Source organism: Pyrus communis, chromosome 17 (genome assembly GCF_041283825.1).
Source record: "Pyrus communis isolate YQ-2024b chromosome 17, ASM4128382v1, whole genome shotgun sequence".
Classification (NCBI taxonomy): domain Eukaryota; kingdom Viridiplantae; phylum Streptophyta; class Magnoliopsida; order Rosales; family Rosaceae; genus Pyrus; species Pyrus communis.
The window spans coordinates 1943537-1967338 of NC_142581.1; the positions used below are offsets into that span (position 1 = coordinate 1943537).

Here is a 23802-nt window from a genome sequence, read left to right on the forward strand (position 1 = left end):
CATATTCTTCCAATCAACCCTTCCACTTGCTTTTCCATTAAACGGAAATCTTTCAGAGAATGACTAAAATGATTGACGGTGGACAAGCTCAATAATCATTTCTATTGATTTTCAATGTCAGGAATCAAAGTTAAAAATTATAACAATCTCAAAGGCTATTTTAATTGAAGAGTCAAATACTTTTAAAAATGCATTATTTCATTATAAAATCATTTTAACTTATAAAAAAGAAAAGTGAAACTCGAACTTAAATGAATGAGAACGACACGCTGTTTTAACGAGAGAGAGGGGCTAAACTCGCATATACATTACAAATACAATTCCAAATTGACTTTGTTTCCTAAGCGATGGATTAAATATCCAAATTGAAGAGTTGGAATAATTTTTCATTTGCATCGAAATCAAAATAAATGAGAAGACCCCACCCACCGAATTTGGGTATTTTGCACTTTTTGGGGCCTTTGGGTGGCCAATCCATGATCACTTTTTTCAAGATTATGCTCTAGTGGCTCAAAATTCTCATGACTATGCCTCCAACCTCTCCTTTCCCAAACACTCCTTTGACCAAAGCTTTTGATCATCTGCCTCCTCAGCTTTTGAATGGACACCACGACCATATGATACCTTACCTACGAGATCATAACACCATGCTGCCATTACTCGCAAGTTCATCACAATTAGACAATACTAAGTTTTTTAATGAGAAACAATCTTCAGACGTTCAGAGTTTGTTTGCTTAATTAGAATGAGTGAATAAATGAATCATAGAAGTTAAAAATAATCGAAGTAAGAAAACGTAATCGAAGTAACTATTTCACGTGGTTAATTTGACTCATAAAGTTATTTAGTGTTACAATCTAGTGTTATTTCTCTTTACTTATATATTATTGTTAAAAAAATTTGTAATTTTCAAGTATTTGATTATGAAATAAAAAAAAAGGTGCTTCTCACTTTACTACTGTCAAGTATCGTGAAATTCCAACTTTCATAGTTGAAGTTTTATTTTGTCCCACTTTCATACATAAAGTGTGAATTTTGTGATAATTTTATATTTCCGTTAATCTTTCCGTCACATGCTCCGTTATCTTCCTACATGCACGGCGCATACCCCATAATATTGGTACCACATGGATAAAAAAAAATGGAGTTTTAACGAAAAACCTGCGATACAATTCACTTTAATGAAAAACCACATTTTTACACTAAAAAGTCAAACCTGATACTATTCACTTTACTCTTTATTTTGTCCTTCTCATTAAAACTCAAAATTTTCAAACTCTTTTCATTAATTTGCTTAAAAAAAAAAAAACAGATAAACTAAAAACTCACACTTTTCTAATTAATTTCCACCACTCTTTTCGTCTTTTTCCAAACTCACGCCTCATTGCTTCCCATTTTCTCTTGCACATTGAAATGGTATGGTCCAATTGAATTTGGATCCTTTCATTTTTTGTCCATTCTTAACTTATAATTTAAATTCTCCATAATAAATAAAGTGACTTCGTAATCCAAGAATCTCTAATTGACAATTTTTTTATATGAAGCCGTATTTGAACTCATATTCAAACAACCAAACACATCTCCATAGCGAACTGGCCCAACTTATAATTGCAGTTTTGGTCGAAACATACAATACAATTTGTTTTTTTTTTCTTTCATTTTTTTAACAAATGATATTATCTACACTAAAGGAGGGGTAGATTTAACCTTATAATGAGCCAGCAGTAATTTGGTTTAAATTTGCCTTTGGCGATAATTGAACTTAAGACCTCTTACTTATAAGTGAAAAGAAATGTCACTAAACAGTAGTACTAAGTAGCGAAACCTACAATACAATTAAAGTGAAGTTGAGGACGTAACTTCGAAGTAATTATTCTTAATCACTTAAATTACAATACTTAATGATTAATTGTGTATGCTAAAGAAACAACTAAACTAACCGTTAATATGAGGACAAAAGAATTAACAATTCAGGACAAAAAAAATATATATATAAAAAAAAGAGAGGGATGGCTGCACATAAGGAAGGTATGGCGCCAAGTTCCACGAAGCTTCTCTAGCTACAAAAAAAAAAAGCTTCCACCTTTGGCCGCTGCGTCGTCTGTCGAACGTAGGGATTCTTTCCACCCTTCCATCTCACTTTCTCGTAATCTGCAAATCGCATACTTTTATTCATATGCCCAAAAAAATGGTATCGTCGGAATCCATCTGTTTGCTATAATATATTAATATAGTTTCTGTTTCTCTCCTCGTCGGGATTTTAGGTTCATTGACTGAAAGGCAGCGGCGCCCATCATTCAGGTGCGTTTGGTCTGCCGGAGTCTGAAGTTTTTGTAAGAACAATATAAGTAAGTGTTGAGGCTCAACTGTTTGATTCAATGCCTCAATGGGTGCTTCAATTTTTGGTGGATTTGTTTGAATTCAATAGAAGTTTGAAACTTTTTGTTGGGTTTTGCGAATATGGGTTTTGTATATATATATATATATATATATTTTTTTTTTTTGGATTTTTGGTCGGTCATTGAATCTTATGTTTTCAATAAGTTATGCTTAATCCATATGTTTTGTTTCTTCTCTTTTATTGCACTCGTTTTTCTACTAGTTTTTGGGTAGATATCAAATGGGATCTAAAAAGTTTCAAACTAGGTGGTGTTCTGGTATTCCTTTTTGCATATTTGCTGATGAATCTGTGAGAATGCAAAGAATTGTCCCGCGTCGGGAAGTTAAGGAGCCTTGCAGGGGCTTATAAGGAGTTGGGTCACTCTCCCCATTGCCAATGGGTTTGGGGATTGAAACCTCGTTCCTTTTCTTGATTTCGAGAATCTATGATGATCAGTTGTGTGTGTTTTTCTTGTATCTTTTATTTTAACAAGATGCAGATTCCTAGTTAAGATTGCTAATAAGGTTTGCATCCCTTAATCTAGTACACCCACAGGAGGTTTGCAATGACATCTTGTATACCCGCCGGAAGTGGCAGACTCCATTACAGAGTGAGGGGCATCAAGGGACAAGGTTGTAGAAGGACTTCTTGGATTTCCAATGTTACATTTAGTGGATGCATACAGAAAGACCTTTCATGGTATCTGGTTACTGCCTTGATCCTGTTTATAATCTACATATATAAGTCTTTTGCTTCACTTTGAAGTTGTTGGAACTGCTATTCTGCCATCTAGATTTTGGTTGTCTAATGCCACGCTTACACATTTTTCCACAATTTTCCAGGTCATGCGGGGTATCAAAGTTCTTGCAGATCCAAAGATGTAACTTTTCCCTATCTCCAATTACCGAGAACTCAAGGACCGTAAGAACAATCACTTCATCAAGCTTGAGAGATGGTTCCACTAAGTTTTTTGATTTTGCTGTTATTGGTAGTGGAGTTGCCGGACTCCGCTATGCCCTTGAAGTGGCAAAACATGGATCCGTTGCTGTGATTACCAAGGCTGAACCTCATGAGAGCAATACAAACTATGCTCAAGGTGGCGTTAGTGCTGTTCTTTCCCAATCGGATTCTGTGGAGAGTCATATGCAGGACACCATTGTAGCAGGGGCTTATCTCTGTGACGAGGAGACTGTCAGGGTATGTAAAGAATTAATAAGTTTCAGATAATAATTCATTATTGCAAATAGGTATGAGTGTATTTGTTCAAGTTTTTTCTAAGGTTTGATATATTGTCCAGGTTGTCTGTACCGAAGGACCTGAGAGAATTAGGGAACTGATTGCAATGGGGGCATCCTTTGATCATGGGGAAGATGGAAACTTGCACCTAGCGAGAGAGGGAGGTCACTCCCATCGCAGGATTGTTCATGCTGCTGATATGACTGGAAAGGAGATTGAACGGGCTCTGTTGAAGGCAGTTCTTAAGGATCCTAATATCTTCATGTTTGAACACCATCTTGCGATAGATTTGCTTACTTGCCAGGTTTACCTAATGTTTTGTGTTATGAAAGTAGGATCAGATATTGGTTAACTGATAGATGGAATTGTGTGAATGCTTTTCCCTTTTTTGCTAACAGAAAAATGATTTCTGGCAATGCAGGATGGTTCTGATACAGTTTGTCTTGGCGTTGACACTTTAAATACAGAAACACAAGAGGTGATTACAATTCACTACATATTCTCTTTAAGTTTTATAGGGCAATAATTTGCTAAAATAAATCTATAAAATCATCATCTTCCTTGCCTGGTTTGCTAATGGAAACATAATTCATTATATGAAATTCTAACTCCTTTTGTATTTTCAGGTGATACGGTTTATCTCAAAGGTGACTTTACTTGCGTCAGGTGGGGCTGGACAAATCTATCCGACAACTACAAATCCTCCGGTACTTCATGTTTTGAAATTGTTGTTTCCCTTGTATAGTAGAATAAGATGCAATTCCTTATTTAAGTATTAAGAGACAGAAAATTATGGTCAGAGAGTTATGACCTCTTTTATCATAATAAGCATAACGCTCGGTCTGATTGTTCTTGATTATTTCATGCAGGTAGCCACAGGGGATGGAATTGCAATGGCCCATCGAGCTCAAGCTGTGATATCCAACATGGAGTAAGTAAAACATATATCACTATTTTGAAAAAAAAAATTGGGAGAATACTTTATTGCTTGAAATGTTGAGTAATCAAATGAGTAGTACTAATATGGGTGTAATGATCATGTGAGACAATCAACAGGTCATTTCGAAGATTTGAATAAGACCTTTACGCCTTGGTTTCACATCATTTCAGTTGACAATGTTTTCTTCTACAACTGGTTAAACGTATACTACTATGCTGTCGCCCAGACTGGAAATCTAAATGTGGAATGATCTTACAAGCAATGTTAAGCTACATGGTTGTTAAGTGTTATAGTTTTTGAAATTGATAGCTCACACCTGTTTATGGTTTTCTCTGCAGATTTGTTCAGTTCCATCCAACGGCGTTAGCCGATGAAGGCCTTCCCATCCAACCATCCAAGGCTCGAGAAAATGCATTTCTCATCACTGAAGCTGTCAGGGGTGATGGGGGCATCCTGTACAATCTAGACATGGAAAGGTTTATGCCACTCTATGATGAACGAGCAGAACTTGCTCCGAGGGATGTGGTGGCCAGAGGCATAGACGACCAGCTTAAAAAGCGAAATGAAAAGTACGTGCTACTTGATATAAGTCACAAGCCCAGAGAAAAAATCCTCTCACACTTCCCCAACATAGCAGCTGAATGCCTTAAGTACGGCTTGGACATAACTTGCCAGCCAATTCCCGTTGTTCCTGCCGCTCACTATATGTGTGGGGGAGTCCGTGCTGGACTCCAGGGAGAGACAAATGTGCAGGGCCTGTATGTGGCAGGCGAAGTTGCTTGCACCGGTTTGCATGGTGCCAACCGTCTTGCTAGTAACTCATTGCTTGAAGCACTAGTTTTCGCACGAAGAGCAGTCCAGCCCTCAATTGAACACATGAAGTGCTCTAGCCTCGACTTCAGCGCTTCAGATTGGTGGGCCAGACCAGTCGTGCCTGTCTCACTCAAGAGCAATGCCATCAAAAAAATTTTGGCAATGACAAGGGAAGTAAGAAAAGAAGTGCAATCGATCATGTGGAAGTATGTTGGAATTGTACGTTCTACAACGAGGCTTGAAACAGCAAAGCAAAAGATTTGTGATCTGGAGGATAAGTGGGAAGACAACTTATTTGAGATGGGATGGGAACCAACAATGGTGGGGCTTGAGACTTGCGAAATGAGAAACTTCTTCTGTTGTGCAAAACTGGTGGTGAGCAGCGCCCTTGCTAGGCATGAGAGCCGCGGACTTCACTACACCATCGATTTTCCTGATCTTGAGGAAAGTAAGAGGCTTCCAACAGTTATATTTCCTTGTACATCCATACGAAGTTCATGGAGTTCGCGTCAGCTACACAAGATGCCATTGTGCTAGGAAGTGCAATTTTTCAGCCACCTGTTGAAATAATAGGGTTCTCAAATTTTAGCTTCCCTTCCAAATCGATTTGGTAGGATTGAAGCATCTGAAATTCGAGCAGCTTCTGGTGAAAGCCGCACCAGGTTGCACCTTTATAATTTGCGGTTTCTGATTCCTTTTTACCTTGTATACTTAGGTTCTTTGCTTCAAATAAAAGAAAGAAAATTTCATCAAAATATGAATGAAACAGTTTGCATTCCAAATTGAATTTGTATTTGCTGATCGACGAACAGTGCAAAATGTAAATTATATCAACTGCAATCAGCATTCAGCTGAGAAAGTCAACTTTTTGTCTCAATTTTTTTCCCAAGTGTCCATTTTTTCCTCTGAACTTCTTCCCCTCGCGGACGCTTGCCTTATAGTGTTTATTTACACAAATCGAAGCCTGGTAATCTGGACAAGAGTGCTTGCGTGAACCCTCTCAATGCAGTAGCTCAGGAGTTCAACCGGCGGCTTAAGAACAGCATAATGCGGTTGAGATCACAGCTCCCTCTTGCAGTATTCACGTGTGTCGATGTGTACTCAGCTAAAGACGCTCCCATTTCCCAGATTCCCATGCAAAAGATCAAGGTAACTTAGATTTTCTATGAACATGTGTACATCCTCGTACATATTGATGGTAACATGATAGAGATTCATGAATCATCAGGTTTTGTTGGTCCGTTTGACTTCTGCTGCGGCAGTTACTACGGATTCTACATCGATTGCGGAAAGAAATCCGTAGCGAATGGAACTGTGTATGGCAATCCTTGCAACAATCCGTCAAGGCATATCAGTTGGGATGCCATACACTATTCAGGCAGCCAACGTAAAGATTGCCCGCTGCAATCTCAACTGTTTAGCTTGTTTGTACCCTAGGAAGCTTTGAGCCAGAAGTGCTTTTGAGCCCTGCAAATATCTTCGGATGTTCATATTTCACTACAAAGACAATTGCTGCCCAACTACTATGATAAGCTTTTGACTTCTAAGTTTTAGAACCTAAACAGTTCGGATCATTAAAATACATTTCGGAATGGACTCTACAGAAGAAAATGATAGCTCCGCTAATAGGCATTTTGGTGCAACGAAAAAAGAAAATGATGCTCCACCAATTCTTTATTGAGTATATGACATTGACATTTTTTAACAAATACATTTAACAATGACGAATCTCACAAAGAAATTTCTCACGTCTAAGATACAACAAAGCTTTATCCCACTAAGTGAGGTCGGCTGTATGAATCCTAAAACGCTGCTGCGTTCGATTTTGCGCCAAGCCTTCACGTGGAAAAATACAATTCAACAAATCACCAAACCTTGTCTCTTTTTTTTCTTCTTCTATTTTTCTGTAACACTTCAGCAAATAATTGCACAAAAAATTCATACCAAAAACCCCTTCCTATTTTTCTCGTTATTTACTCTTTTTTTCTTTTGACTTTCCATTCACCACCTAAAAATCTTTACATATGATCCTACATGCTTCATTGCATCACAATACCTCGATGATGTCGTGTTTTATGATCTGTGGGGCTTTGCTGGTGTCGAGAAGTGCCTCCAGCGATCTGGGTTTCCGGTTCCTAGCCCTGCCGGCTTCTTTCAACAACTCCGCCAACCTCCTCTTCTCGTCCGCCACATCCGGATTTGCTGTTCCAAGCTTCTCCTCTCTCATGCCAACAACATACTCCAGAATCTCGATGGCGGCATCCAACCTGTGTTCGTCACGAAAATACAAAAGGCATGCTAAATACTTTTTGGAGCGATATTCTAATCTAATCTGAGATAGAACGAGAATAAAGAATGCCAAAACAAGGAAGAACATATTACCTGCCCATTGCATCATATGTGCCAGCTAAATTACTGTAAACCCCCAATGTGTCAGGGTGATAAGGTCCATACTCCTTCTCCAAGATGTTCCTGGCTTCTTCAAACAAGTCTGCAGCCTCGTTGATCGAAAACCGCTGAACGCAGGCCAACCCCATTTGGTTCAGCGCAATCCCAAACAATGCCGATTTCTTTTCTCCCGTGGCGCGAAACTTTGTTATGGAACTCTTGAATGTGTTGTAAGAGTCGGTGTAATTTCCCATCATATAGTACATTACCCCCATCTGAGCCTCAATTCCTGCAGTTGTGCTCTGGTGGCCCGGAGCATTGCCGAAGATTTTCAAAGCCTTCTTGAGCAACTTCAGCGCTTGTTCCAGATCATTCATGGATTGATAGATTGCAGCAACATCAATGAGACCACTGGCAATCTCTTCTGAGGGGATTCCAGGACTAGGTTTCCCATAAATTCGATGTGCATTTTCGCAGTATGATTTGGACTCCTTAAACATTCCTATCTTGTTGTACAAGTCAGCTAAACGAACGTAAACAGAAGCTACTGTCGGATGTGTCTCTCCCTTTGTTGTCTTAAACACAGTGAGTGCTTTCTGGTAAGAAAACACCGCCTCATCATACCGTGCCAAAGATAGATACGCGTCTCCAATGCTACAATCGATTGATGCTGCATCCGCTTCCATATCATTGGCAGACATTGACATGCTTGCTAAAACATAGTGCTCAAGAGCAGCTTCGAAATCTCCTTTTGAGTCACAGATCAGTCCCATGAGTCTTCTATCTGCCGCTTCCTCGAGCGAAGCAGAACCATTCTCCCGGTGGATTTCAAGAGCCATCTGACAGAGCTTCTCAGCCTCATCGAATTGCAATGCTTGCACATGTGCCTCAGCTACATAACGACACGTCTCACCCAATCGCGGGTCCTTTTCTCCCAAGACTTGCCTTTGAATTTCCATACCTGCTGTATAGAACAAAATTGAATTCTCAATCTGACCAGTCATTGCATAAATGTCACCTAATTGAATGCACCCTGCAAACTTTGCTAGTGCATAGTTATCGCCATCCTCTATCGCCGGAATATCAATGGCACGCTCGAGGACTGGAATTGCCTCATTGTACTTCTCTAAGCTGCAATAGATTGCTGCCAAAACATGCAAACACATAACGAACTCCAAATTAGGCTTCTCACTAGTGCATTTCTCGAACGATTTCACTGCACGGAGAGCTAACTCAAGTGCTTTTTTGGGGTTTTCGCCCGAAGCAATCATATCCCTTGTTTGCTTGAGCAAATATGGCCCGAGATCAGGGTTATCCAACACGGCTTCAGGAGGATGATCATCGACTCCATTCTGAAACCTCACGCTGCCGCGTAAAACAAAACTCCTCAGCTTGTTCGTCGACAATAGTGCATTGCCTTTTCTCGGATGCAGAGGCTTCTCGTTAGGAGATTTGCTCTTCGGACTTGTTTTCGCAGATGGAGACTTCACTTTCGTTGGAGACCGTTTATCATCCGATACATTTGCTTTCTCAGGAGTTGAGTCACTACAAACACCCTCCTCCTTGTTTTTCACAACAACCTCTTTCCTTATCTCCAAATCCTGTCGAGCATATCCGACAAGATGGTTTAGCTCGGAATCAATCCTCGATTCCCCACCAAACGATCCTAAGCTGGCCCGGGAAGGGGATGGATCCGAGCTCTGCATTTCGCAGACGTTGTGATATAGCTGCTCAATAGAGGTATCAATCCCACCATTCATAGCCATACCGATGGAGCCACTCCGAGAACTCAAAGTACTTCTCGGAGAGCCCTGCTGGCTGTAGCTTTCCTTTTGAGGCACATAATCTCCATTTGATTCATCTACTTCGCCGTTTCGATTCATAGCATCCATAGCTAGTCCGGGCATTGATTTGTGCTTGTGCAGTTGTGCTGCAGTATGAATAAATGGAAATAGGCAATAACCAATTAACCTCTAAATCAACTAATCAAGTGCTTCTCCATGAAGCACTACAAATTGTTTCTACGACACAAAAGCACTTTAAATCATCACTTAACATACTCGTTTGGAAGTGCTTTTAAAACGAAGGAATGTGCTTTTAAAGAAAATGTTTTTGAGTTTCAAAAGCACTTGTGTGCTTCTTGCAAGAAGCACTTTAAGTACTTTTTGAATTTTTACTAAAGATCGGTTAAAAAACATTTTTACCAAAAATACTTTCAGTTGTTTGAAAGCACTCACAAACAAGCACAACATCGTTTGGGACTGCTGCTGTACAATACACCAAACACTTATTAAAACCTGAAGAAGCATCTGCCAGAAAGCGCTTCTATGACCCATAAGCACTTTTTAACCATACAGAGTCCGAAGAACTTGTTTTTTAACCCTTCCTGAAGCAGTCACAGACATGCTAAACCGTGATTATCTTGTAGCCATCCCAGAAACAGTCAAATAAACAAACAAACAAATCCAATCCAAAAACTGGGTTCTTTTAAAAAACTCCAGATTACTTACTTAAGCAAAGATCATATCAGAAGAAAACGAAATTCAAAAGCTACGGTTATTGGCACAAATGGTGAAGTTCTTAATACGTAAAAACAAAAACAAAAACAATCAGAACCCATTAAAAACAGAGAAAACCCAATACAAATATGGAAAAAATAAATAAATAGAAATAATAAATGAGTCGTTAATTACCTGAAAATTAATGCGAGTGAATGCGAAAGTCTGAAACTTTGAAGGCCTCTTCTTCTCAGGGTGCTATGTAACAGCTCGAGGGGTAGAAGAAGAAGAAGAAGACAGTAGAGAGACGAAGAGCGAGGGCAAATTGGGTAATTGGAAAATGGAATAAATTGAATTGGGAATATCTATTAGTTTATAAGGTGTGGGGTTGCAGAGAGTTGGAACGTTGAAGCAATGAGGAAGGCGACCTCTCTCCCACTCCTCTCTTTCTCTCTCTTCCTCCAATTTTCTTACGTTGAAATTTATGAAGTTTTTACTTTGGCCCTTGAACTTTTTTATTTTCTTTCTAATGATTCTCCGAATTTTTGAATACGTGTTTAACAAAAATAAAAAGTGACTTAAAAAACGTATATGATCACTTTATGAATTACAACTCGTTAATTCATATACTTTCACCACCAAAGTGTACTCCATCTTATGGTATGTGCTCATACAACTTATGTCTAGGTGTTGGTTTTTTAGTTAAAATACAATGGATTCAACAAAACTAAATCAGTCAGTCTCGTTTAATTTGTTTGTTCTCTGTAGTAAAATTGTATGACTCGCAAAAACTATCTTTCTGTTTCAATTGTTACTCACTTGATCTAATAATATTTGGCTATTTTTTAAATACCGTGACGCTTTCGAACCCAAAATTCGATTGAATCAAATTATATCAGCTGTTAATATCATGTCAAATTTCGTAAATGACGTCAATGTGGTCTAATATTAAATCTCACTTTGAAAAATTTAGTGGCTAATTTGGGACGAAAAAGTAAATAGAGGATGAAAGTGAAACAACCACTAAACTTAAGGTGCCAAATATGTAATTAACTTGCCCTTTTTAATTCTTTTTTATATATTAATTTCGCCTTTTTTCGCTGTGACGTCGCAAGTTGGCGGGAATAACGAGCTTTTCAACGCCAAAAGCGGTGGAAAATGCTCGGATGACAGCGCTGCTCGTTACAGGAATACGAACTTTGATCTCACTTTACCACGTGGCAGCAGGGAAAGCGAAGAAGCCTCCGCTTTTACGGGACCGCGACTTAATGATTGGCCCGCTTTTGAAGATTCCACGTGGACCACGTCCAGCTGGATTCAGCTGGTTCGCCGCTCGGTGGAAATGTGGAATGGGCCATGAGCCAACTGGAATTTGTGGGCCCAAGTAAGTAAAAAATAGAAAGATAAAATATATTTTTAGGCCCAATTGAGGTGGAAATTGTAGGCCAATGGGCTGACAAGGGGCTATATGGAAAATAAGACACTCTTTTGGTTGCTTAAATTAAGGAAAGAATCTTATTTTGTAGTACGGTCATGGAACAAAAGTTTAGACAAAGATCAAATGATTGATATGGTTGGGGACATCTATTTTTTTTGTTTTCTTTTAAATAGAACAACTGGTGATGAGTTACTGTTATCCATTTTTTTCCAGGTTTGAAGGAGACTAATTGAAAATTGCACCCTATAGATGGCTACAATCAAGTAAATTCACAACTTACAAAATAATGAACTCAAGACTTCTCGTTAGTTTTTTTAGGAAGTTGTTATTCGTACTTTTCCATTGGGTCACTTGTCGTGGTGGTAAGTTGAGGACATCTACTAACTCCTTTATATTTATTACACCATCAAATACAATAGTAATGCTATTTAAATACATAAACCTGATAATATTGTTGACAAACACTCTAATATGGGTGGATCCCTAATACAATAATAAACCTCATCTTTATTAAAAATAGTGTCCACAATGCAGTTAGTTTTGTGTATTCGACGTTATGAAAATATAAACTTATTGTTCATCTATATTGTTGTAACAAGTGTGTTACCCATGTAATACGTGAAATGAAAAACACTTGCATCAATGTGAAGGTCAAAAATCTAAAAATGAAGCTTAATATGGTAAAAATTAAATAATAAATGAAATAAATAGACCCGTGATTAAGATACCGTATCACTGTATTAGCAGGATGATTGGTATAATTTTCAAGGAAATATTGGGCAACGATGTTATGATTTTGCTCGGCCAATTAATTATCGAAAAAGAAATAGTAGGTGAGGCACCAATTCCATGATAGGGAATCTAAAAAAGATGCAGCAACGAACAAGTTTATTAACTACCAAGAGACGGTGTTTAACTTAAACTAATTAATTAATTAAGTGGATTTCAACTAATTAAGTGGGAGCTGTCTCATCTTTAATACCGGCAACCCCTATCTAGCTAAGGTTGGTGTAGTTGGGTGTCTCTCTTCGACCAGTAGTTCGGACCTTTAGACTTATGTGTCCCACATTTTCTGCTATTGATTTGTCGACTATTGAACCTATCATAGAAGATGTCAAGCTCTTTATAGAAATGATCGCTGAAGTTTCTATTGCTCATGTTCGCCGTGATGCTAACTCTGTAGCTCATAGAATTGCTATGTTTACTCTCCATTTGGAGAGTAATTGTACTTGGTTTGGCAATCCTCCTCTGTTTATCTGTGATCTTTTGGAGGAGGACCTTCTCTTTCCTTGTACTGTTTAGCCTAGTTTATGACCTTGGAATGAAATATATCGTCTTTTTATCAAAAAAATGTATCCCACATTTGAGTTTTTCGTAATAAAAATTATATGAAAAGGCAACTTGTTATATAAGTAGCCGTGCGTGTCAATGGATCTTCCATACTAGTAGTAGTGGATGAATCGTTTTCTAAAATAAGGTTTAATTTCTTTATTAGAAGAATAAGCACGGTTATTGCTTTGTCGCAACATTCCGTCGGATTAGGCTACTAACTTGCTCGTTAGAAGTACTTAAGGAACAAAAAAATTAGTCATGAAAAGATAAAATATGGAAATCATTTGTTAGAACATTGTAGGCCTTTGAATTTTGGTGAAATACACATAGTAAGAGGTGAGGCATCAAAAGTGCAAGGGGCAATATGACTACTCTAGGCAACTAACCTAACCACCTCCAAATCACAAACTAATTATGCATTAACGAAAATGGGGAGAGAAAGAGGTTGACAGCTTGACAGGGGTGGAGATTAGGGCTTGTTGGGTGGGCTAGATGAGATTTGGCTTTAGGGATAGGATTGGATTGACAAAGACTTGTAAGATGGGATTTGTAACTTATGTATAATGATATGTTAGATAATTCACTCTATTGTGGATTCATAACTCATTATGTCCAGTCTTGTCCATCTAAAATTTTGACACAACAAACAACGTACTGAACTCAAGTACATTTTAATTGGTCACAACCTATCACATCCAGCATACCAAATGTCGCCTCAAAGTCCTCGAAGTAGCCAAGCATCCTCTTGAAATGAAATCAACTGGGTTGAGAGATGCAGCAACCACCTTGATCAGCGCCTGGTCCTCCTATATTTCAGGAACAGCCACATTCGGATCGAACTTCAAAACTTCTGCAGAATTTCCATACTCTGAGTACACCCACGCCTTGTTTACAAATGGCACGGAAACCGGATCACTTGAAGCTGCAGCAGCCATTGATGCGCTGCAAAACCACAAAAACTTGCAAAGGGCCGGAAAGGGTTGTTGTTGTTGTTGTGAGCAAATGAGTGAGATATGGTCACAGTCTGAGATCTTGACAGCGTGTCGTTTGGTGGCGAAGGAGAAGGATGCGGAAGCTCGGTGTTTGCCTACGTGGCCATGCAAAGAAAAAGTTCCAAACCTTGCATCTAGATGCATTGTTATTTGAGGTTCATCGTGTGCGACAGCATGTTATGCATTTGAAGTCCTCTTTCTTTTAGTCAAATCTGACATCACGAACTTTATAGATAGGAAAAGACACCACTAGACTGTAAAACTAGCGTTGAAGTTCTCCTCCTTATTTTTCTTATCATAAGTTTTCTTCCTTATTGCTCACACCTACAAGAAGAAATATAAGAAGAAAAAAACCGACAGTTTTCAAGTTACTTAGCTCATTTGCAAATCCTTACGTAAGAAATCTCTGTAGTTTAAGCGTTTTTCAGTGAAAGTACTAATGGTAAAATCAAATCAAAGTTTTAAAACTCACGTGCACTTTAATATTTTTCAATCGAAACTTCACAATCATGTCATCAACACAGACCTTCATTTCTCCGAGAAGTAAGTCCACGTTATGTTTCTCATTCTCTTTGTTACATACAAATGGCCAGCGGTATTGGAAATGAGATTTGGCCCAATCGATAAACCAATTTTCATGTTGAATGGTAGGTCTAAGTCAGCCGTCCAACCAAATACATAAAGGGATACCCTACATTCGATTCCACGCGAATAAGACCGTACGAGACTTGAATGTAGAGATCCCTGTACGTATGAGTTTTTTGTGGGACGGCTAACGTGGAATGGAAGCTAAAGAATTTATCCTAGCCTAAACATAATTTTGTGCCAAATCATCAATGAATCATGACGCAGATGCAACAAAAACATAGCTTTCTCCACATAAGATAAAAGTACATCACTTTTTCACCTTCCATCTATAACTAAGTATGAAGAAGAACTAGATGGATTTTAGAGTACAAAGGGTGTAACCAGAGATGAGGGAGCTTGAGGCAAAGGCGACGAAGGCAAGGAAGGACAATGCCACGGACGCACGAGCCATATCCGGGAACTTATCTTTGCCCCAGTTCGACTCCCAGTCGTCAACCCGAATCGCAGCCGACGAAGACGCGGACATCAAGAGGTAAGTTAAAATCTGCCATGCCAACCAAAACCATTCAACTAATAAGTTTCACATAACATAGAGGATACAGCAAATAATCAGAAGATACAGTAAGTAATCAGAATGCAAAACAAGGATACAAGTGCATAAGAACAAAATTACAGGAGTGTGAAAATCGTTGCCCTTCTGTACGTTGTACTAATTTAAGTTGTTTAACATTTTTAAGCAATCACACTAGTCATTCCAATATGTTTGCTTTAAGATAGAGTGATCCCAAGCTAACAAGGTTCTTCGCTTTGTGAGGGTCAGATGTGACAATCTATCGTACGCAACCTTACTTTTTCTTTACAAAAATGCTATTTCCACAATTGAAATCTGTGACTTTACCGTAAAAAAGAAGTAACTTTTCTGATGTGCTGATGCTAATATGTTTGTTTTAAGATATTCTAAAAAAATATGAACACAAATGGAAATTTAGAATCATTATTGGGCAAAAAGGCTAGTAGAAAAGGTATAAAAAAAGGTGGAATAAAAAAAAAGTCGAGAACCAATTGATCCAATATTATCTCATGATGAGATTCTGTTTGGATTAGAAGAGAAACTACAATAGACCGTTATGACAACTCTTACACCGAAAATGATACTAAAACAAAATCCCATTGAGTTTTTGTGAGCACAGTCGGACAGTTTGGGTGATCCGGCTGCCTTATACAAATTTTTCAACCCTCCGAGAAGGCAACAATTTCTGGGGCTAGATTAGGTAGAATGATTAAGTATAATATTAAAATTAATCACTTGCCTGATCCAACAAGAAATCAAGGTAATAGCGGAGATGGTGCTGGATTACATGCTTTCCACTGGTGAAGAAATAGGTTAAATCATAAGTTTGCAGCCCCGAATACACAAATCCTATCACATTCACTGCCAAGCAGAACCTGCAAATTCACGTCAAATTCACAAATCCAATTAATAATCTTCTTCCTTTTTAATATCTTCCTCAAACCCACTATCATTTTTGACCCCAAAAAACACTAATAATTCAACAAAATTAGAAATGGTGATTGCTTTTCTTAAAACCACTTTTGCTTAGAAGCATTTATATTAGATGTGATTTTCTTTATAATCTAGGAAACGTATTTAGTATTTCTGCTAAACATAATTAGACGGTTTTTTTATTAATTAAAAACACTTTTAGCTCTTCAGGAAACATAAATTGTTACTATACAATAGGAGTAAACATAACAAAAACGGAAATACCACTGTAATGATATACGATATTGTGTTATCCAAGACAATCACACACTTTCATTAGACTACAAAACGAACGGCTGTGTGTAATTGACTTGCATGTCGTCACAGTCATATTTTCGTTTTTTTCGATATCAGTGCTTAACTGACAAGTGACAAACCTGAACTCCTTGTAGCGATAGAAGGAATCTAAAGCCCAACCCTGGTTCTTGTCAGCCGCCATGACAGAGAAAGAGATCAAACACAACGCAAACCCAGAAATCCTTAACCCAAACAAAGCCCTCCTCACCACGCTCTCCCTCCTCGACCTCTTCAGCATCGACAACTTGGGTCTCAAAGTTTGAATATTTACACCCGAACCACCACCGATTCTACCGCCACTCTCTTCCCGAACCGCCGTGGTCCCATCAAACCCATCTCTGGAATTGGGACCCACAACCTTGGGCTCAGCCCTGAAGGACTGGGGTTGCGCAAGCTGCGGCGACGCCGGCTTGATGTCTGCAGGTGCGACTGTGATTTCATAAGCGAGAAAGGTTTGATGCGTCGAGGAGGGTGTTGGAGAAGGGGATGGTGTTTCTGGGAAGCTCTGCCTTTCTTCTTCTTCCTCCTCCTCTTCCTCTTGCACTTGTTTTTCGTTGTGTTTTTCTTCTTCTTTGTGTTGTGGTGGTGTATCTGGTTGGTCGTCTGAAACTGTTTCCATATTTTGGTGTGGACTCTGAGTCTCAGTCTCAGTCTGAGATGGGTATTCCCCTACATCTACAATTTGACGGGTTTTTTTTCGTTTCTTCAAGAAATTAATATGGAGTGACCAAAAGAAAACAAATCCAACTTGTCGCTTTCTCATTCCCCGCACAGAAGATACCCACGTATAACGAGAGTTCGACTCGCGTTCAATTTTTAAGCATGCCTGTTTGGAAAAGTTTTTAAAAATACTTTAAAAATGATTGAAAGTTTTTTTTTTTATGAAATTAATTTTGGATTATAAAAGTATTTGGAATTTCTGCTAAACGTATTTAGACGATTTTTTATTGACTAAAATCCCTTTTAGCTCTTAAAAAACACAAATTGTTACAATATAACAAGATCAAACGAAACAAATATAGAAATACCATTGCAGCGGTATGTATTGTGTCATCCAAGACAATCACACATTTTTTCAAGGACCCGTTTAGATTTTTACTAATGGTTTCAAACACATTTTCATAAAAAAACGTATCATTTCTAATCAATGACGACGTTATGTGTTTTACGTTTTTCGTAATTCATATTACAGAGCTTTTGGTTTTTGATACAGTCACGATGACGTCCTGGCACAAGGTTAATAGCAGCATCCGAAACCAATAGTTGATTGCCTCGTATTTTAAACTTTCTTAAGCAAGCATTGCACAATTGGGTTGAAGTTTTCGAGTCCGGATCCTCTTCGTGAGGATTTCGGAGATTCGTAAATCATTTCCGTTTATCATACATCGTGTGGTCATAAATCATTTTAAATATTTTTATTTAAAAATAAACATAAACAGTATTTGCCAAAAATTGATCGTACAATGTACGATAAACGAACACAATTTACATATTCTTATAATTCTCACCAAAAAGATCCAGAGAGAATCCTGTTGGGAAGTTTTCCTCCTAAACTTGTTCATGTTGCTATCGTGGTTGGTATCAATGGGACCACCAGTGACACCGCCAAGCGCTAACTGCTCCACAAATGGTTCTGGGCGGTGGGGAATAAAACCTGCTAAAATCAGTTGAAAGCAGAAACAAGTAAAAGGGCAACCGAAGCCAACAAGTGAGAATCAGGAGAGGAACGTTTATCATAAACCACCTTATTCTTGCTTTACAAAAAAATTGTTTTCACGACTCGAACATGTGATCTTTATGTCACAAAAGAGCAACATTTCTATTGACCTTTATGTGACCTTTATATCAAATCGATTGGATTAATGCAGTATTAGATTATTTCTTTGTCATTAATAAGAATACACGATACAAGTACAGAAACATCAGCGAAGACTATGCCCTTAATTATTAATGTTACAAGCCTAAATTATGCATCATTCATCCAGCCCTTGAGCAATCCGAAGGCGGCCCCGCCCAACGAGCCTTGGCCAGACAGTCACGTGGTGCGGGCGTCCGGACCGAAGAACTCCTACGCCGAGGAGTTTATTGCTCAGTCTCTTGTAAAGAATTCCCTTGCTTCATGGTATTTTTCTAGGACAACATTGAAGAGGGGATGAATTGGTTCCAACAAATTGGGATAGGGACCCATGACTGCCCTAGGCAACACCGGAGAGTCTTCGTTGTTCGACCAAATGTGTTGACATACAGAAAGACCACTTAGACAGTAGCATGTGTGGTAAAAGTCTCTCGATTTCCCGGGTTTGTCTTTCATTCCTCCCTCCCCCTCCTGCATTGACAAAATCAAATTGATATGTAACTCGGAAGTAAGAAACTTACAAATCAGAAATATGACCGATTAAGATAACATTGCTTGAGATGTATCTTGCATCCAGTAATCACAGTGTAAAGTTCTATCTTAAATATCAAACCTGTGAGCATAAAAGTATATATTGTTGCAATGCGATGCTGTGAAAAAGTGGCTCCGATATTACAGGCTTCTTGAGAAAATCATAGCCGATATCATTCAAATTCACTGCACACGAAACATTTAGCCATGCATATAAGAACGGGGAAATTGTAAATTTATAAGATAACCACGTAACACATAAATTAGAAAATATGGGTTTAACGAGGTGAATCCGTTCTTGTAAAGGATAGATGGACAAAATCTTAAATACGCCCAAGTCGCTGTCAGCCTACCTCCTGGTGATGTAGTGCCTTCAAAAAATTTCCCCTCTTCGGATATATTAGATGTTGTAGAAGTCTGCGCGCCATCCTTGGTACACTGCCCTCCATCATCCCGAAGCGTGAGTTGTTCATCAATAGTTGAACGTACTCTTTGTAATATTGGAAAAACACCTCCCTGGTCACTGAATAGTTAACATAATACATTCAACTATGATTGAGAAGGATCCTCAAGGAAAAAAGACAAAGAATCACCTGCCAGAAGGAGTAGCAACCGTCGACCAATTTATTAGTCCTCCCCTGAAATCCACACTCTTTCCCCTGTCGAAATGTCAACCAATCCTAATACAATAACAAACGACTCAAACAGCAGAATAAAAGCAGATAAACAAATAACTAAACAAATTTTCACATTTAGAAGCAATTATAAATATCTGTAATCTGCATCGCACAAAGGAGACAAAAAATTTCTTACAATTAGTCCAGGCAAGTCCAAACGATTGACCTGATTGATTAGAACCATTGTAGCTACCCCACAAAAAGTGTACCTGAAGGGAAAGAAAAAAAAATCGGATCTAAGAAAGGCTCCAAAGGAATGCACACATGTATTTTGACATGTAAGCGAATGGAAAATGGAAAAGGAAGTGAAAATACATCGTCTTAATATTTCACATGATTTGACATTAGTAGTATATGCAATCTTCCGAATTCGTAAATGGGAAGAACATAAAGATAGGCAGGCAAAAAATTGACATGTAAGTCTGAAACATACCCACCATGGGCTTCAGCACCAGGCTCCCCAGAAATACCACCTTCATACGTCTGACAACTGCAAAGAGAGGATGTTTAATTTAACCAAGATATAATGCCATTTATATCAAGAAGAAAATCTTCAGTCCATGACTTAATGCAATCAAAGGCAAGAGAAAGAAAGTCATTAAAAAACAGATGTGGAAGAATCAAGGACGATTGGGCAAGCACTCCACAATAGCACAACAACAATACAATGCATACTTCAAAATATCAAACAGACCTAAATTTATTTTCAATAAAATGAATGATTCGGTAAGCAACCTTAAGATGAAGCTTCCAACATTTTGAACCAGTTCATCATCCAAAATGTTCAAAATGCTTGCTACCTGCAATGATGAGTAAAATTGTCATGATGAAAATTAAGCAAGCATATAGCAAGCCGGTAACAAAGAACAGAACTATAATGCATTAGAAAGGACGCTCAGACTAGTACTCTGCGCCAATGTATTTGTGTTTGTGTGTGTATGTGTGTAGATAGACAGAGAGAGACTAACAGAAACCGCAGTGTAGCAAGCCCGGACATCAATTTCTCCACCATCATGCATCCTAAGAAGAAGTAATTAGTGATGGTAAATGTACATCAAAGGTATTGAAATGATCATTGTACAAATAAGTCCTCAAACTATAGAACCACACAAATCAATGTGATATCTAACCTGAAGCCTCCGCTTGGATGTTTCATTTGCCGCAAAAACTTGTAAATTTTACCTCTGAAAAGGAAAAAAAGAACATGTCAAATCACTTCCAGAAGGCTATGAACTGCAGTGTTGTGAAAAAGAATTTTTTCCTTAAATGGAGCATAAACTGATCACCTATTAATTGATGAAAGCGCCTCCTCACCACCGAGAGTTATAAGTGCATTAACTGCAGCGTAAGTCGTTGCAAGATGTGGCATCTGAGAAATCAAAGAACACGCTAACAATTGTAACCAAAAGAATGCAAAGCACTATGTTGTATAAGCCTGGTCAAGCTATCACAACTAACACCAGCAGAGTTAAACAAAGAGATATCGATATTGGAAGCCACAACGTCAAATACTGGGGCCAATATACTTGCCTGTCCAGGTCCGCCACCATATCCACCCTCTGGGTCCTGGAAGCAAAACACAACTTCGTGACAATCTAAACATACCATTCTATGATAACAAAACACTAAAGATCACTGTTTTCTTTGTTCTTAGTGGTGAAGCAAACTAAAACACCGGCCCTTCATTACATTCCAATCGATTATTCGCAAACCTGACAACGGCTTAGAAAGTCAATGGCATTATGTTCCAGTACATCGTCAACAGACTCCTCTAGCAAAGCCAATGAGTGCAGAATCCAGTAACAAAGCCAAGGCCGACTGCAAACAAATGTACACAACAATTGAACATGCCATAAAAATCAAAACCCCAATAAAAAATAAAAAAAACCATGAAATTCAGCTCAAAAATCACCACAGAGAGAGAGAGAGAGAGAGAGAGAGAGAGTTATACTTGGCATCCAAAACGCAGAAGGAGGAAGGGAGTCCTCTGAGGCCTCTGGTTAAATACGCTATGTGACTATCACGCTGAAGCTCAATCCTTCAAAAACCGAAAACCCAACAAAAGTAAAAGAAAATAATCAAAATCTACAACAAGAACGAACAACAACAAAAAAAATTTATCCCACTAAATAGGATCGGCTCTATAAATCTTAGAACGCTACTGCGCTCGGTTTCACCAAACTTCTACAACAAAAACGAACAATTAAAAAAAAAAAGAAAAAAAAAACCAAGTTCGAATCTCCTTCCTGCAGTTTAATTAGATTAGTTTAAAGTAGAATATCGCTCGTATCGAGAAAAAAAACAAAAGGGAAATTCTTTGTAAAACCGAAGGATTGACTGAGAGTGGAAAGTAGGAAGCTTTTTTTCTTACATGACGGATTGGGCTTTGGGTGGGAGGTTGCCGAAGATTCCGTAGATCCCAAAGACCTGACTCTCCACCATCCACTGATCGCGCTGAGTCACGGTGGCGACCGGACTCTCCATCTCCGCCGTCCTCCGACTGACTTTCCACTAAATTCACCGTTCTGCAGTTCTGAGCTCACCCCACTTTTCTCCCGCACAAACAGTGAGCCGAGCCTACTGACCGGGAAGAAAGAACCGAGTTTAATTGGGCTTAGTTTATGTATCAAAGTCACGAGCTGGGTTCCTATTTAAAAAGCCCAAATTTTTTGGGCTGTCAACTGAGTGGATGAGGTCCGTTTTGGATCAGCCGCTTTTTGTTATAAACCGCGGCTAGGTTTGATTGTTTGATATGAGCCTTACAAAAAAAAAAGATTCTCGTCTGATCTTCTTTATAAGTATCTCTAAGATCTTCTAATTATATTCATTTATGGTATATCATGTGATCAATTTTTGTCAGTTAATATTTATATTCAATTGTAAATAAAAAAATTTACAATAATTTTTCTAAAAGCGCTTGTAGCTATTTTAATAACACATTTAAACGAGCTCTAGATTGTTTTAACGAATTTCTACAATTTGTAACACTCGTTCTCCAACAATTTTAAAAACATTTAAGAGATTTTCCAAATCTCAGTGTGGTTATCTTTAGACTTTTTAATTCTACATCTTAAAAAAAAAAAAATTGTAACGTCGTTATCAAATTATTTATAATATTTTTCTTAAGTGCACGGTTCGTAAAAACTGAACGATTGCATTTATGACAAACATTAAAAGTTATAAATTATAGGGGTTCAATTCGATTTTGCAAACTTTTTCAAATATGGACATCAACGTTTTAAAAGATGGTAGGCGTACGTCTAAGTGATTAAGATGGGATGGTCTAGGCAGGGTTGATGCGTACTAGGTAAATTTAAGTAAATTTATTTATATCGTATAAATAAATGTTCTAATTATGTTCAAAAAATACATAATTTCACTGAAATATATAAATTGAAAAATAAAATGACATACAAATTAAAGTATTAGAACACATAGAAATTATGATAACAAGCAGATAATGAGTGTTCATCTAATTATTCAACAAGTCTCTTATAATTTGTTAAACAAAAATAAAATGCAAAAAGAAAGTTGTCAATTTCCGTTTAAGTAAGAGTCACGTCGTCACGACCTAAGTGGGTCTAGGCAGAGAAGGCATGCTAGACAGATGCTTAAGGAGGTATATACTCTATTTCTTAATTTTCAAATACCTAAAGATTAATCAAACATTGACCATTAACGACTAGACGTGATCTAGACGATGGTAGGTGAAAATTTTTAGGACATAAAACTTGTCGTGATGCCACTTTTTTGGGTACGTTGTCATTCCCGCCGGCAGGATGCCACCTCCACAAGGTAACTTAAACAATTTTGTATTTGCCATGTGGTCCAATTATTGGATGTATCTTCCACGTAAGTGAGTGGATTAGGATTATGGTTTTGTTGATTACTATTTTGATTTCCTTTAATAATTAATCAAGTTCACGTTTTTATTTTCTTTTTGTCAATGGTGCATTTTTATTCACCATTCTTAAACGGTAGTGCTCACAACCATATCTATTATTGTTTGATGAATTTAAATTTTAAAATTTATGTCTAACAACAACATAGATTTTAAAATTTAAACACATCTAACTGTTATAAATTTGATGATGAGCATCACCATTATTTGAAAAAGTTTTTTATTATACCGGGAATAAGGTGCAGTATATCAAGTGTTTCAAAATAATTTATTGAAATTATTTTATTTCAAGTATCCAATCAATTGTTTTATCATTTATGATACTTGATATATCGAGTCATGTTTCTATTCATTACATTAGAGTGGCGGCCAAAAGTATTGTCTCTGTCGAAA

The 23802-nt window shown here is 37.9% G+C and overlaps 4 protein-coding genes across 8 annotated transcripts; 1 reads left to right on the plus strand and 3 right to left on the minus strand.

Moving 5' to 3' along the window:
* Nucleotides 1-1915: 1915 nt before the first annotated feature.
* On the plus strand, nt 1916-6124 carry AO (L-aspartate oxidase). Of its 5 annotated transcripts, none has more exons than XM_068489554.2 (9): nt 1916-2110; nt 2265-2301; nt 2925-3079; nt 3223-3577; nt 3678-3920; nt 4038-4094; nt 4243-4323; nt 4486-4547; nt 4895-6124. In XM_068489554.2, exons 3-9 carry the CDS (start codon nt 2946-2948, stop codon nt 5904-5906), a joined length of 1944 nt encoding a protein of 647 aa, XP_068345655.2. In that variant the 5' UTR covers nt 1916-2110; nt 2265-2301; nt 2925-2945; the 3' UTR covers nt 5907-6124. The 5 variants fall into 5 exon arrangements, with proteins under 5 accessions (XP_068345655.2, XP_068345653.2, XP_068345654.2 ...); XM_068489552.2 differs by having other exon boundaries at nt 1997-2110; nt 2265-2348; XM_068489553.2 differs by having other exon boundaries at nt 1997-2110; nt 2265-2348; nt 2936-3079.
* An 893-nt stretch (nt 6125-7017) lies between these two features.
* On the minus strand, nt 7018-10705 carry LOC137708814 (protein KINESIN LIGHT CHAIN-RELATED 2-like). Its single transcript, XM_068447965.2, has 3 exons — nt 10451-10705; nt 7752-9687; nt 7018-7636 (listed from the first exon to the last, which is right to left on the minus strand). The coding sequence occupies exons 2-3, from the start codon at nt 9662-9664 to the stop codon at nt 7417-7419; spliced, it is 2133 nt and encodes a 710-aa protein (XP_068304066.2). The 5' UTR covers nt 9665-9687; nt 10451-10705; the 3' UTR covers nt 7018-7416.
* Nucleotides 10706-14620: 3915 nt separating this feature from the next.
* Nucleotides 14621-17135, minus strand: LOC137749407 (CASP-like protein 4A1). The gene is made up of 3 exons (XM_068489501.2): nt 16526-17135; nt 15916-16051; nt 14621-15149 (listed from the first exon to the last, which is right to left on the minus strand). Exons 1-3 carry the CDS (start codon nt 17062-17064, stop codon nt 14955-14957), a joined length of 870 nt encoding a protein of 289 aa, XP_068345602.2. The 5' UTR covers nt 17065-17135; the 3' UTR covers nt 14621-14954.
* A 1164-nt stretch (nt 17136-18299) lies between these two features.
* On the minus strand, nt 18300-22110 carry LOC137708116 (protein farnesyltransferase subunit beta). Its single transcript, XM_068447108.2, has 14 exons — nt 21880-22110; nt 21460-21546; nt 21221-21326; nt 21039-21074; nt 20795-20877; nt 20639-20692; nt 20477-20528; nt 20244-20308; nt 19942-19998; nt 19645-19717; nt 19425-19511; nt 19185-19347; nt 18914-19017; nt 18300-18771 (listed from the first exon to the last, which is right to left on the minus strand). Exons 1-14 carry the CDS (start codon nt 21990-21992, stop codon nt 18535-18537), a joined length of 1317 nt encoding a protein of 438 aa, XP_068303209.2. The 5' UTR covers nt 21993-22110; the 3' UTR covers nt 18300-18534.
* Nucleotides 22111-23802: the final 1692 nt, after the last annotated feature.

Bases quoted from the DNA above. Each gene is read 5' to 3' on its own strand.
- LOC137708116 (XM_068447108.2), bottom strand. From the start codon at position 21,992: ATGGAGAGTCCGGTCGCCACCGTGACTCAGCGCGATCAGTGGATGGTG. The intron at 21,547-21,879 runs GTAAGAAAAAAA...CGGTTTTTGAAG, and splicing joins CCCAAAGCCCAATCCGTCAT to GATTGAGCTTCAGCGTGATA. The intron at 19,999-20,243 runs GTTGCTTACCGA...CTCTCTTTGCAG, and splicing joins GTTGGAAGCTTCATCTTAAG to TTGTCAGACGTATGAAGGTG.
- LOC137749407 (XM_068489501.2), bottom strand. From the start codon at position 17,064: ATGGAAACAGTTTCAGACGACCAACCAGATACACCACCACAACACAAA. The intron at 16,052-16,525 runs GTTTGTCACTTG...GTGAATTTGCAG, and splicing joins TATCGCTACAAGGAGTTCAG to GTTCTGCTTGGCAGTGAATG. The intron at 15,150-15,915 runs GCAAGTGATTAA...TTGGCATGGCAG, and splicing joins TTGATTTCTTGTTGGATCAG to ATTTTAACTTACCTCTTGAT.
- LOC137708814 (XM_068447965.2), bottom strand. From the start codon at position 9,664: ATGCCCGGACTAGCTATGGATGCTATGAATCGAAACGGCGAAGTAGAT. The intron at 7,637-7,751 runs GTAATATGTTCT...TGACGAACACAG, and splicing joins ACATATGATGCAATGGGCAG to GTTGGATGCCGCCATCGAGA.
- AO (XM_068489554.2), top strand. From the start codon at position 2,946: ATGACATCTTGTATACCCGCCGGAAGTGGCAGACTCCATTACAGAGTG. The intron at 3,578-3,677 runs GTATGTAAAGAA...TATATTGTCCAG, and splicing joins GTGACGAGGAGACTGTCAGG to GTTGTCTGTACCGAAGGACC. The intron at 4,548-4,894 runs GTAAGTAAAACA...TTTTCTCTGCAG, and splicing joins GCTGTGATATCCAACATGGA to ATTTGTTCAGTTCCATCCAA.